General features: G+C 41.4%; 1 protein-coding gene across 3 annotated transcripts in view; it reads right to left on the bottom strand.

The window, feature by feature from the left end:
- The window catches only part of septin8a (septin 8a), a 40760-nt gene that overhangs the window by 25450 nt on the left and 1863 nt on the right, over positions 1-13447 (bottom strand). For all 3 annotated transcript variants that reach the window (XM_084940667.1, XM_084940669.1, XM_084940668.1), the window contains exons 2-4: positions 4641-4755; positions 4167-4362; positions 1789-1975 (exon numbers count right to left, since the gene is read on the bottom strand). In XM_084940667.1, the coding sequence (XP_084796793.1) occupies positions 1789-1975; positions 4167-4362; positions 4641-4755 (498 nt within the window). The remainder of the gene's footprint in view (positions 1-1788; positions 1976-4166; positions 4363-4640; positions 4756-13447) is intronic.

Here is a 13447-nt window from a genome sequence, read left to right as displayed (position 1 = left end):
TCTAGTTTTTATTATGAAGAGTATCGAGAGACTTCTGGCAGAGATGGCTTGATTGTTGGCAGGGGAAAGCCAGCAGGGTTGGTCACAAGCTGACCATCTGCTTTATTCTGGATTTATTATTACTGCACCAACAGAAACAAACAGAGACAAAGCTACCACTTCATCAGCTCTACAGCAGTGCTATTAGGAGTTAAATAGACTGAAAAACTAATCGCAACCACTGCAGATCAATCTGAATGATCGAATTAAATTTGATTGCTGAACCTTACAGTGTATTGTTTTGGTATAATCTCATACAAATTCACAAAAATTGGCTTATGGCTTCCACATAAAGCTTTGTAAGTGAAATGTGACAACTCCTGTGTGAGTTTACTGCCTCACAGCTTTAAAGTTAAACGAGCTCCTGCAGAGCTGAAAATACAAATCTCCTCTTTCACCGTCATTCACGCTCCTCTGGGTTTTGTCTGCTTCATAATGTCTTACAGCTCACCTCCCTGGCTTTTAATAATTAATTTTATTAAACTGTGAAAACAGGAATAAAATGACAAAATAAACAGATAATAAACAGGCAATGACCACTTAATACAATAAAATATAAATAATAAAATAATAAATACAAATGGCTCCAACTTAATGGCTCCAAACTGACTTATCTGGCTTGTCTAACTATGTACACCACAGTGACTCCGCCCCTTTCCCCTTCTTTGCCCCAAGTGCTGTTTTGATGAGATTTTTTTTTCCATTTGTTATTTAATGAAGGCAATCCCAACGACTGCATCTCCAGTGAGATACACTCATCACATACAGCAAATCATAGATCCATGGAGCAATAATCTGTGCAGTAATACTCACAACAACAATGAAAAAGCCACAAATCAATGTCTTCCTGAATCTGACTATTGACTGTTGTACAGCTGTGTGCTGACCTGCAAACATATACCAAACTCAATCTCAGAGTGAATTAGAAGGTTGTGATGCTGATGTATTGGAAGCAGAGTAGTTTAAACTGACATAAATATCTTTTTATAAATAAGAATCTGTCCCTTAAAACAGTGGTCCCCAACCTTTTTTGCACCACGGACCGGTTTATGCCCGACAATATTTTCATGGACCGGCCTTTAAGGTGTCGTGGATAAATACAACAAAATAAAACTAGTACCGGTACCGAAAAAAATCAAATTTATTCATAACACACGTGAAAAGACCAAGGAAAACCGAGTAAGCGATAAAAACGATAACAAAATAACGCTGAAAACCGATAAAAACCCTGAAAACTATACATTTCACACCTGAGCCTCAACTCTCGCGGCCCGGTACCAAACGACTCACGGACCGGTACCGGTCCGAGGCCCGGGGGTTGGGGACCGCTGCCTTAAAACACCAAATCAAATTTTTTCACTATGCTGGCTTTTTAGGTGTAAAACTAGTCATGGAGAGGTTCTCTTTCCCCAAATCACGACTATTACAGTTCAAACCATTAATCCTTTTCCACAGAAATAGCCAAATAGGTTCAGCCTAAACACTGCCATGTGAACTCTTCTTGAAATCCTAAAAGATGAAATGGAAACTTGCATAGTCACTGGAACATTTTTGTTTCAACTTTACTCTTCTCTTTTGGGACACAGAGTCCACACCCTGGTAGGCAGATCAGGGATGCCCTCGTTTCAGTGAAATTCAAACCAGTCACACGGAAAGGGAAGTCTGACTTCAGACTAATATTATTCAAACACACTTGCATTTTTCCAGAGGGAAAATATAGATGCATGCTTGTGTGTCACATGTGCGTACCTTGCTGTCCAGTTTTTTCATAGTAACGAGGTCCAGGGACTTGAGGGAGTGTCCTGTCGGGGCAATGAAATAAAGGCAGATGTGGATCCTGGTGTCGTGGTAGTTAAACAGCGAGCGTTTGATCTTCAGCTCTTCCTGGAGATAGTTTTCAAACTGAGTGTCAATGTAGTCAACAATGGGTTTGTAACTGTGGAGAGAGGAGGGGAGAAAAGAGAAACCGTTAGGATTTATGTCTGTGGGTCAAAGCTAAATATTTGTCTTCTTATTCATGCGCTGGTAATGAATATGAAAAGGGAAAGGGGACTTTTCACAGGAAAAGGAAAAGACACAGATATGTTTTCAGTAACTGTGAGATCTGATTCAATGCCAAGATCTCAGCTTAGAGTTGCACAGCTTAGTGCTGCATGAAATTTGTGTTCAGCTTATGGAAGGTCCAGTTGAAACTAATCAAAGAGGCTGCAGAAAACAACGCGTCCTCTCTCTCACAGAGCAGTGACCGCTTTTGGAGCCTTTAAGTGTCACCAGTAAATCAGTGAAGGGCACGAACACAAAGTAACACATCGTCTTCTTTACAGCCTTTTCTCCTCGAGCATTTGCGAGAAAGGACAGGAGAGATGGGGAGTGCCTTTAATGCTACACCACTCGCTCACAGCTACTTGACTATACAGCTAAATGTCAGAAAATGTTACTTACATTTCATTAAAATAACACATTTCTGTTGGTTATTGCTCCAGTACAGTTGGTTTCTATAAGCTGTTTTCAATCTTTTAACCACAAAAGCCGGTGACCAGCCTCATTGGGATGTTTTGAATCACATTCACACCAGACTTGTTTATTTGAGTCTGCAGCTTTAACTCGTTTCATTTGGGAAGATGAGAAGAAAACCATTAGAAGGAAGCCACGTGCTTAAATAAAAAACTAAGCGAACTGTTGGTTCATTAGTCATAGTAGATAACATCACACAGTCATAGTCTGGTTCTCACATCAACACTTGTCATTTTCTGGCTATATATCTCTACAATTATGATCATCTACATATGAGATGTTCAGTAAATTTGTTTGTATTGAACAGATGTCTCCAGACGAATTCCTTCGTTTATCTCGTGCTGTTATATTTGGACACTGCACAACCAACTCAAACACTGTATGTTTTTCTTGCTCTGGATAGTAGAAAGGCTTGAAAACAACTGCAACCAGTGTCAAACATCTTTAACACCTCCTGAATCCATATTCAGTCACATAGACTTCAAAGTGCCTCAGAGTGACCAAAATGCAACCCAGATGCTCATGTTTAACATGCGTCTGCAAAAGTAAAAGTGAAAATGATGACATTTTGTCTTTAGAAAACAACGAACTCTGAGAAACAAGCCCAAAAAACAGGGCTATAAGGACATAGCTGTTTTGTTTTGTTTCTTTTAGAATTAATAGGAAGCAGTTCCCTTGTGTGCTCTGGAAAGATGCAGTTTAACACTAAAGATGGAAAATCGTGACAGTCCTGTTACGTTTAATCTAAGAGCTTGAATGTGATTTCTACAAACTCTCTGACCTAAAGCCAGTAATTCCAAGTTTTTCCTGTTAACCATCACCATACACTACTTCCATCTTTGCTAAACATGACAAATAACTGAAAATGACATCATCTTGTCGACTGTTCAACTCCAGATGTGCCACTTCACTGATGTTTTACAACTCAAAAGTGACACATAAGTAGAACAGGAAAAAAATGTATTCCATTCCCTCAGCTTGCAACATGTTTACAGTCATCTGTCCTCTCACTTCACATCCATCTTCAATCTTCTCTGAGGAATGCACAAACTGTGACCTTTTGAAGCTCTCTCAGTGTGCCGTTACACTCCGCTGCAGGCTCTGTCCTTCGCCATGTTGGTTTAAACGGTCTACAGAGAAAGCTGCTATCAAAGAGCGTGAGAGTGCTGCTTGCTGGCTAGGCCACAACAAGTACACTTAATTCCACAGCTGAATGTTAAAATAAACAAATCAACAATTTCCTCTTTATTTCTCCAACTTCCTTCAATTTCAGCCTTCGGAGACACCATAAAAGAAAAGTGCAGAAGTCTGGACTGACAGTGGTTTGTGTGTCTGGGTCACTCGTTTGCCTGCGTAAGCATCTTTTCATTAAAAATGTGTCAATGTCATTTTGCAGCTCGCCGATTTTTGGGGAATACTTACAGGGAAATCTGCTTTTACAACAGACCAAAGGAAATCACAGTCAATTCGGTTTTTTTACTTCTGCTTTTGGCTTATGGGATAATGCAGAGATATATTTGTGATCACCATTGTTAGTTTTTGTTGCTGGTTACCAAGCAGGTCTGGATACTTTGTGAGGCACTCTGGGCTGCATGTATGTGCACTTAGCTCACCTATCCTCTTTGTTGATCTGATCGCCGAAGCCAACCGTGTCAACAATGGTCAGTTTGAGGCGGACGTTGGTTTCTTGCAGGTCGTATGTTCGAGGCCGCAGATACACGCCGTTCTGGTAGTGGCTCGCCTCTTCATTCTCAAACATGGTGTTAAAGAGCGTGTTCATTAACGTCGACTTTCCGATACCAGTCTCCCCTGTGAACGGTTGGAAGCAGAGAGGGAGATGGAGAAAGAGAGAGTGCGTTAGCATCACTTGGGAGTACTTCATCAGCTTTCAGACATCGATTTTTATTGCTGTAACAGAAGTGTAAGCCAGTGTATTACGTTCATGTCAAGAAATACAACACAGTGCTGCTGTTTGTTATTTATCTTTGTAGCTAAACATGTCACTCAGTGCAAAGTAAATCAACACGAGGGCCAGAGGGACTCTGGAGAAATGTACAGTAGTTACACATTCTCTGTCCGATACTCACCTACACATAGGATGTTGAAACAAAAACCCTGCGTGACCGATTTGCTGACCAGCTGCTCAGGGAGGCTGTCAAACCCAACATGGCCACCCAAACTGAGGTTACGTTTCTCTTCATTCTACAGGACACAAAAAAAAAAAAAAAAAAAAAAACATCAGAAGTGTGGCGGATGTCAGGAAAACACATGGCCGAGTCATTATTCAGAAGAGGATGGCACAGATACTGAAGCGCTCACATTCCAATGCGAGGAAACATCAAAGACCTTCTGCTCATTCTGCACATGTAAAATCCATCACATTATGAGTTAGGTAATCGGGGCCTGCAGTGAGGATGAGCTTCAAGAATAATCACTCAGAAGCACAAAGAAGAAAGACATGCTTTAACAGACAGAGGAAGGAAGTGATTATATTTGTATGGAAAATGGAATAAGGCACTTGAAAACATGCAAGATGCAAGTTAGCAGCTTGTTTTATAGAAAACCCCAATGTGAACATTTCAGAACTCCACCACCACTCCAACTTACACACTATAATAGAAATATATCGTTAATAGTGGGATGATAACAGCAGGTACAGAAGAGGCACCCAGGCTGCCTTATCTGCAACACCTTCGTCAGGTTTGATCTGTGGGATCCCCTGCCACTTCAAGAGCAGCTGGGAGATTTAATCCCTCTACTTCGAACCTCCGCCCTGCTGGAGGTGCATTGTGCACCTCTAAAAAAAAGGAGCACCCACAGGGCATCCTTATGAGAAGGCTAAATCAGCTCAACTGACTCATCTCACCGTTTAGGATCACAGGGATATTTCAGCAGGTTGTATCAGTGATCTTGCTCTTTCAGTCGTTTCTCAAAGCTCATGACCATCGGTGACATAGATCGAACAGTAAATCGAGTGCTTTGACTTCTGATTAAATTCTCTCTCCACTGCTGAGGTGAAGTAAGATGCCCACAGATGTCCAAAAAAAACAGCCACGGAAGTATTTAACCTAAAACACAAAAGTTAGCAATGCACGACAAACTAAAAACCACCAGAAAAAAAAACAACAACAACAAATCAGGAGGGTTGTAACCTTTTTTCACATTTGATCTAGCTCATTTAACCAATCTCAGCCAAAGAAGAGAGTTAAAGCTGTACAAGAGGGCCAGCACCTTGAGATGAATAGGGCCACCCGATCTCATCTGGCTGAGCCACGAAGGACTGCATATTTGAAAGCTGAAGTCACCAAGCACAGGCAGCTGAGAGCAGAGCACAGCCAACAATACAGAACTGAGAGGTGGAGGCAGGCTCCGAATACACAGAAGATGACTTTTAAACCTAACTGAACTGCATAATACAGGCTGGAAAGTGTGTGTGTGTGTGTGTGTGTGTGTGTGTGTGTGTGTGTGTGTGTGTGTGTGTTCATTCAGGGGTTTCGGGAGGTGAACGAGAAAACAGGGCTTAATGTGTCAGGCAACACAGCTGGAGTAATCCAACATGAGCTGAGATAGGCAATACTGAGCTGAGCTGCAGCACATTGGGGAGATTACTATACTACACTAACATGTGTTAAAAGTAATAAATATCCTATATGCATTGATAATATGAATATTATTTAGATGTTTTAAAATGCACTAATGTTTATTAAAAAAAACATGCTAAACAAAGACATCAATTTCACTGCAAACCCCACAGCAACAGACAGAAACTCCCTTCATTACATATCGTTCTGAATTTATTAATGAACATTGTATTTATAAATGTGAAAGGAGCAATAACACAATAATTGTGCATTGTAATAGGTGCATGACAGACTGAATATATTAGTATGCTAAAACAAGGGATAAAGCCGGTTTCAGTTGTGTGCACTGTAGCTCCATAATCATCCTCGATTTCCAGTTCGAGCAGTTTATACAGTTTATACAGCTCTTGTTCTTAAGTCTGAATACGTATATTGTAAGTCGCTTTGAAAGGAAAAAGCAATGAATAACTGCAACGTTTGCAGGAGTCGGTTTCAGGTTCACCGAGATGAATGAGAGGAAGAGGCTGTGGCCATTCTTTCTTTGTTATTCGCTGTAAACTCAGACCTTGTCAAACAACATTAGTCGGCCTGCTAGTCAGCATTGGTAGTCAGCCTGCTGAATGAATGAAGCCGGGTAGAGATGTTCAGATAGAGCAGTGGTTCTTAACCTGGGTTCGATCGAACCCTAGGGGTTCGGTGAGTCGGTCTCAGGGGTTCGGCAGAGCCTCCGCCGTGACATGCACGGCTCATTTTGTGCACCAGTAAAAAACATATGTATGTCTTGAATTTGAAAAAATCTTATTTTATTTTTCACTAAAGAGGGGTTCAGTGAATGCGCATATGAAACTGGTGGGGTTCGGTACCTCCAAAAAGGTTAAGAACCACTGAGATAGAGGGAAGGGAGCAGACTATGATATTGTGCCTGTAAGCGAAACTAAACTCTGGATTCCTGAGTAGGTTTTAAAATAGGAGTTAAAAATTTACATAAGCCTGTATTTATCCAGGAAATTATAAATAAAGGCTTGCGTGCTGCTTTTCCATAAACACTTTTGTACTTTAAATTCTGAAAGTGTGTACTTTAGTTTGTAAGTGTACTTCTTCAAGCTCAGAGTTCCTATTTAATACTTTTATAGACATTTAGAGCATAGCTAAGCTTAAGGAGGGTTTTTTTTAACTTGTAAACCTGCTTCTGTGGATATTCCTCCAAACTTACTAAACCACAATGGTGAAACAAAAATTCAGAAAAACAACAAGGATTCTGACTCACTCTGGATCATTTTGGGTTGACCTCCTACACTGAACCTAATCACGCTGTCAGTAGCGCATGATTTTTGTGTGTAAGTGAGCGACACATAAGAAGCAGATGGACCCCGTGAACGGCTGCTGCAAAATGAGTGCCCAGGCCTGACCAAGAGTGTTATCTTTTAGGAGAAGACAGCACAGAACTGCAGACGTGGACACAAACTCCCCAAGCTGTCACTCGACTGGCTGAATGTGTAAGTGTATGCACTGGACTGACTGCAGGAGGAAGCACTCAGTTTCCTTAGTGTCCTTAGTGCAGTAAAACGGCTATCCAGCCATGTGCAAGTACTCCACTTTAAGTAAAAACTTAACGAATCAAAGAAGTTGGGAAAATAAAAATGGACTGCAATGACATTTCATTTCTCAAAAAGAAAAACAGTGCAGAAATAGCTCAGATAGAGAGTTGAGAGTTGATAAGAAACTCATTTATTGCAATGAGTGCAAGATGTTGCAGAACTAAATGTGTTAAATAAAGCACTTTAATTTCAGCTGCCAAAACACTGCACATTTTATTGTTAATATAGATTTATATTAGAGATTATAGATTTAACTCAAGCAAAGTGTGACGTACAGCCAAAAAAATAATATTATGTTAAACATTTCTCCATCTTTGGTATTTTTCAGGGAGGCATTAAAGGATTGCCTAGTTCACTATACATTCTTTTCACCCTATGTAATTCAAGCCAACTGGATTTATTTAACAACATGACATATCTAAAAATAAACCTGCCTGTTTTTTTTGCTTTCTGGTCCATTTAGATTTGATGTCGAGAACATAATAACACCCATTAGCAAATACAGGATGTATAACCAACAGACAAGAACCGTTAGGGAAACTATGAGGTATCTGACTGTCCACCCACCCACCCGAGCTAGCTCGGAAGAAGAGAAAAGCAGCGGCACAAAGTATGTCAGGAATGAAAAGCTTCTGGTTAACTGTCTCAGGCTGAAGAGACAACACAGTTCCCAGGCCACCAGGAAATGGTTGCACAGAAGAGGCCCCAGGTGGCTCCAAGTGAAATGAGCCACAAACAATATGGGCTAGGTCACAATGCTGCTCGCTCGAAACTAGCCGAGTTGCTAAAGCCTTTTATTATTGTTGCAGATGAAAATCCGATGTGAAACAAAAAGAATGGCACAAGTAAAGGTAATTAAAGGTAATCAGTTTCAAGGTCCTCACCGTCACATCTGCATGGTCTACTGGGTCACCCAAAAAGAGTTGTGATACGTTTTTTTTAAAATAAAACCTGTGCAAAAACTAAAAGAAAAGCTCTCAGTTTGTTCTGTAGTATGTGTATCCTGCACTGCAACCCTGAAGTCGGTGAAACACGTAACCATTTTCATTGTATATTCTGCCACATGTTTAGTTATGATTGTTTAAGGTACAAAATAATGAACCTCTGCACGGGATCACTTAATCAGGGACCGAAATACTGCTCGTCTGCCGCTCTTATCCAAGCTAGTTCTTTCTTTAAAAATGCAACTCAGTGCTACAAAGCTGTGGATATTCAGTGAATTTCTGGGCTCTAACCAAGCAAGCCGTGAGATCATTTTTTCAAACATTCTATGTGATTCGGATCTGACCTGATATAAACTCAGGCAAAAAACCAAGCTCTGTTTCATGTGCCCATCAGTCCACAGAAACACTCGGTCACCGGCCATCAGTCGGCCCCTCCCTCTCTAGCCATCTTCTTTTCAGCTGTCTTCCAGCCTTCTGGCCTACATCCCCGCCTGACTGGTGTCTGCAGCTTGTGTCTGCCTCAGTGAACCTCCACCTGACAGACAGCAGCAACCACGCACAAACATACAGTTGCAGCTCATGTTTGTGGGGAAGAAAACTTCACACATTACTACTACTACTTTAACATCTTGATGTAAAATTTGTTTAGATATAGTTTGTCTGTTAGCAAAGACAGAATTCATCCACTTGAATGTGGCATGAAATGAAATTACTTTTATTGTGATTCAAACTGTATATACTGTATTAAGCTTTTGCAGGTAATGAAAGTGCAAATGACATTTTGGGGGCTTCTTGTCACACTTTGGGTTTGATTTGACTTAGCATCTGTGAAGGGAGGAGACCACAGGACAGCCTCAGTGACAAACCCACACACGCACACATTTATCACTCTTTAGCTGAAGTGGCTGCTGACTGGTGTTTCCTGTCCAATGAGAGCTGTGTAAGTTCATGAAAGTGTAACTCTACTTTCAAACTGCCAGTACACAGTACTAACATGTCACACTTTTGAAATCAATAACGTATTTTATAAATTACGTTACAAATATTTTTGCATCTTACTCCACGTCAACAAGCATTAAATGCTGAGTGAGGTGTTTTTGCGTTACTGTCAGGTCAAACCACACCTACAGACTTCTGCTCCACCGGTTCTCAGCAGCTGCCCATGCTGGCAGCGATGTTGTAATGGTAAAAATGTTGACGGTTGAGATTTGAATGACGTGTGCCTCCTCTTGTCTTTTATGCTATTATAATCTGCCCCACGCTCGTGAACATGCTTACATTACTACTGAGCCTCACCAGTAGTAACACCATCCATGCCGAACAGTAAAGACAAAAGGGAAAAAAAAGGAGTGACAGATGGGAAGTTGAGACAGGAACCATTTTACGAGACAGATGCACAGCATACTTATCTTTATGGGGGTTCCTTACCATTAGAAAAGAAGAAAGTATGTTTTTGTTTTTAACTTATCCTATCAGCCACAAAAGCAATGTCTCCTGAAAACGACAAATTAAAACGCATGGTATCAGACGTCCAACTGTCCCGCCACACTGTTGAACACAGAATATCGGACATTAACACGGCTATTGAATCACAGTTGCACTCTGACCTTCAAGCATGTGAGTATTTTAGTGTGGCATTGGATGAGAGTTGTGATATACAAGACAAGCCTCAGTTGGCAATATTTGCACGGTCTGTGTCAAACGATTGTGTGATCAAAGAAGAACTCCTGGATATTGTGCCATTAAAAGACAGAACCCGTGGCATAGATGTGAAAGAAACCATGATGGCTGCATTTGAAAAAGCAAATCTGCCCATAACGAAATTAACTGCAATAGCCACGGATGGAGCACCAGCCATGATGGGATCTGTGAACGGGCTTGTGGGGCTGTGCAAAGCTGATCAAACTATTCCTGACTTTTGGAATTTCCACTGCATCATCCACATGGAGCAACTCGTGTCTAAATCATTGAATTTAGATAACGTCATGAAGCCTGTGATGGAAATCGTCAACTATATCCGCACACATGCGCTTAACCACAGGCAATTCAAGAATCTCATCGCTGAGGTGGACCAAGAGCTTCCAGGTGACCTGCCGCTGCACTGCACTGTGAGGTGGCTGTCAAAAGGCCAGGTACTCTCTCGCTTCTTTGAGCTTTTGGATGCCGTGAAACTGTTTATGGAAAAGAAGGACAAGGACTATCCCGAGCTCTCGGACCTCAAGTGGATTATGGGTCTGGCCTTTTTGGTCGACATGCTGTGTCACTTGGACAGACTGAACCTGACCCCGCAGGGTAAGTTAAAAATGCTGCCTGACCTGGTGCAAAGTGTGTTTGCGTTTGTCAACAAACTGAAGCTGTTCACATATTCAAAAGGGAGATTTAACGCATTTTCCCACTCTGCTAAAAGCCAGCAGGCAAGTCGCCAGCGCCGCCCTGAGTAAGCAAAGAGCCAGATATGCAATGCTGATTGAAAACTTGCACGAAAGCTTTGTTACCCGGTTCCATGATCTACAATTGAAAAGGCCACAGATTATGTTCCTCGTCGACCCATTTAATGCAGAGACCGGCTGTTTGAAAGTCCCGCTAGTCACAGATGAAGCTGCGGCTGAGTTGGAGATGATCGATCTTTGTGAAAAGGACCAATTGAAACCTGCTTTAAGGGAAGGGACCATTGAGTTCTGGAAAAGTGTGCCAATGGAAAAATACCCCAATGTCAAACGGGCTGCGCTTAAGATACTGTCAATGTTTGGGTCAACATACGTCTGCGAGTCTGTGTTTTCTACCCTAAAACATGTCAAATCAAAGCATCGATCTGTTCTGACTGACACACATGTGAAAGAATTGCTTCGAGTGGCAACAACGGAATACAAGCCAGATTTAAAGAGGATTGTTCAAGGCAAGGAATGCCAGAAGTCCCACTAAACAACATGCATTGTAAAAGTAAATGCTATTGTAGATTATTATATTTTTGTTTGTGGACTTGGTTGAACTGAGAGTTTGTGTGTGTGAGACAGTGCACACAATGTTCATTGTTGAAAATGACTGGCCTGTGGTTTTAGTACTGTAGGAGTCCATTTCTGTCATTATCATGTTGGTGTGTGACATTTACAATAAATCTGGCTGAGCAGAGATGTGTGTATTTTGTGTGTGTGTGTGTGTGTGTGTGTGTGTGTGTGTGTGTGTGTGTGTGTGTGTGTGTGTGTGTGTGTGTGAGAGAGGGAGGAAAGGATGGGTGATGTTCATGTGTGCCCATGCGTATGATGTGGCTCTTTGCAATAACACAGTAAAAGAAAGTGGCTCTTGGTCTCTGACTGGTTGGCCACCCCTGTCTTATACTAACTAGCAAACACGTTGTTGAATACTTCTGGTTGATACTTAAAAGCTGATTTAATTCAAAAATGTGGATCCCAGGGAAGAAAAACTCCAGGACGTAAAATATGTAATTTGCTTTATGTGCTAATTTTGAATGAAGTAAGAGCTTGATTTGGCTAGTCATATAAAAGGAAAAGGAGCAACCAACTGCACAGTCCATGCATAAATATGATTTTGACTTAAGAATCTACCTTAACGCAGTTTTCTCTTCTCCTGCCCTTCTTATTGGTATTTACTGATGAAACTGGAGGGACCCTACCTTCTGTTTTACCGTCCACTCTGCCAAAAATGGCCAAATCAGTTCTGGGTTAATGAGCTGATGGTTGACTTAATTTTAAAGAACACAAATATTCATCTGGAGCAAATTCCATAGAGAAGAGCAAAAGTTTGATTTAGAAAACATGATGTTTGGAGCTGATGCCAATTTGAATTTTTAAGGAATAAATATCACAATATTGATGTACTGGACATCATAATGTATACATGCAACAGCTACTTTTCGCTGCTCCCCTATTCACAAGGGATCACCACAGCGGTTAGCTCCGCATGTTTAATTTGGCAGAGTTTTTACACCGGACATCCTTCCTGATACAAGCCCAAAGGCATTTGCGTTTCCTCCTGGGATGGAACTTGGGATCTTTCGCTTGTCCTGCGAATGTTTAAACCGCTACTCAAATACAATATGTGAGTTACACTAGAAGGGGAAAATAACTTCGCAGCAATGTGGTTTACTAACCCGTTAGCATCTAAACACGAACACAATGCTTATCTCCACGCTGTCTGCTCAGCTGTGGTGTGCACCCTGCTCCATGTGCTGCAGGGTGCACAACTTAGCCAGAGAATCTTTTTCTACATCCAGACATATCAGCGTACAGTTTCATATATCAGATCGGCTGTAGGTATGGGAGCATGTCTAGCCGCCAGTCTATCCGGTTCAGCTGTTCATTGTGGACCACACTTTGTTACATTTCACTGATAACTAAGAAAATAACTGAGCTACATACATGGTAATCCTCATTCAGCCTGTGCTGACATTATTTTGCAAATTTAACCTCAGTAAATAAAGAATTGGGAGACAGATATTGACTCATCACAGCTGAGGCTGCAGCTTGGATGTCATGATTCATCCGATTCACCAGGTTTGACAAGCTCGCCCGAAGGCCGTTTAAGCCCCACAAGTTCTATATACAGCTTACAACGCTGATGGCGGTAAACTTGAGCCACACTTTGACCTAAACAATGTGATACAGGCGTGTTCCTTCTTGTTCCAGGATGTGTTTCATTAACAAATGCATGTGCAACTAGAGCACCAGCTGTATGAAGACATTGTAAGCACAAGTTAAATAAGCTTTTAAAAGAGCAAGGACCTGCCTGCTCGCCTGCTTGAGTCCTTACTCCA

This window comes from Perissodus microlepis, chromosome 10 (assembly GCF_051167445.1).
Source record: "Perissodus microlepis isolate ML-2025 ecotype Zambia chromosome 10, ASM5116744v1, whole genome shotgun sequence".
NCBI lineage: Eukaryota > Metazoa > Chordata > Actinopteri > Cichliformes > Cichlidae > Perissodus > Perissodus microlepis.
This window is presented reverse-complemented; position numbering and strand designations above follow the sequence as displayed.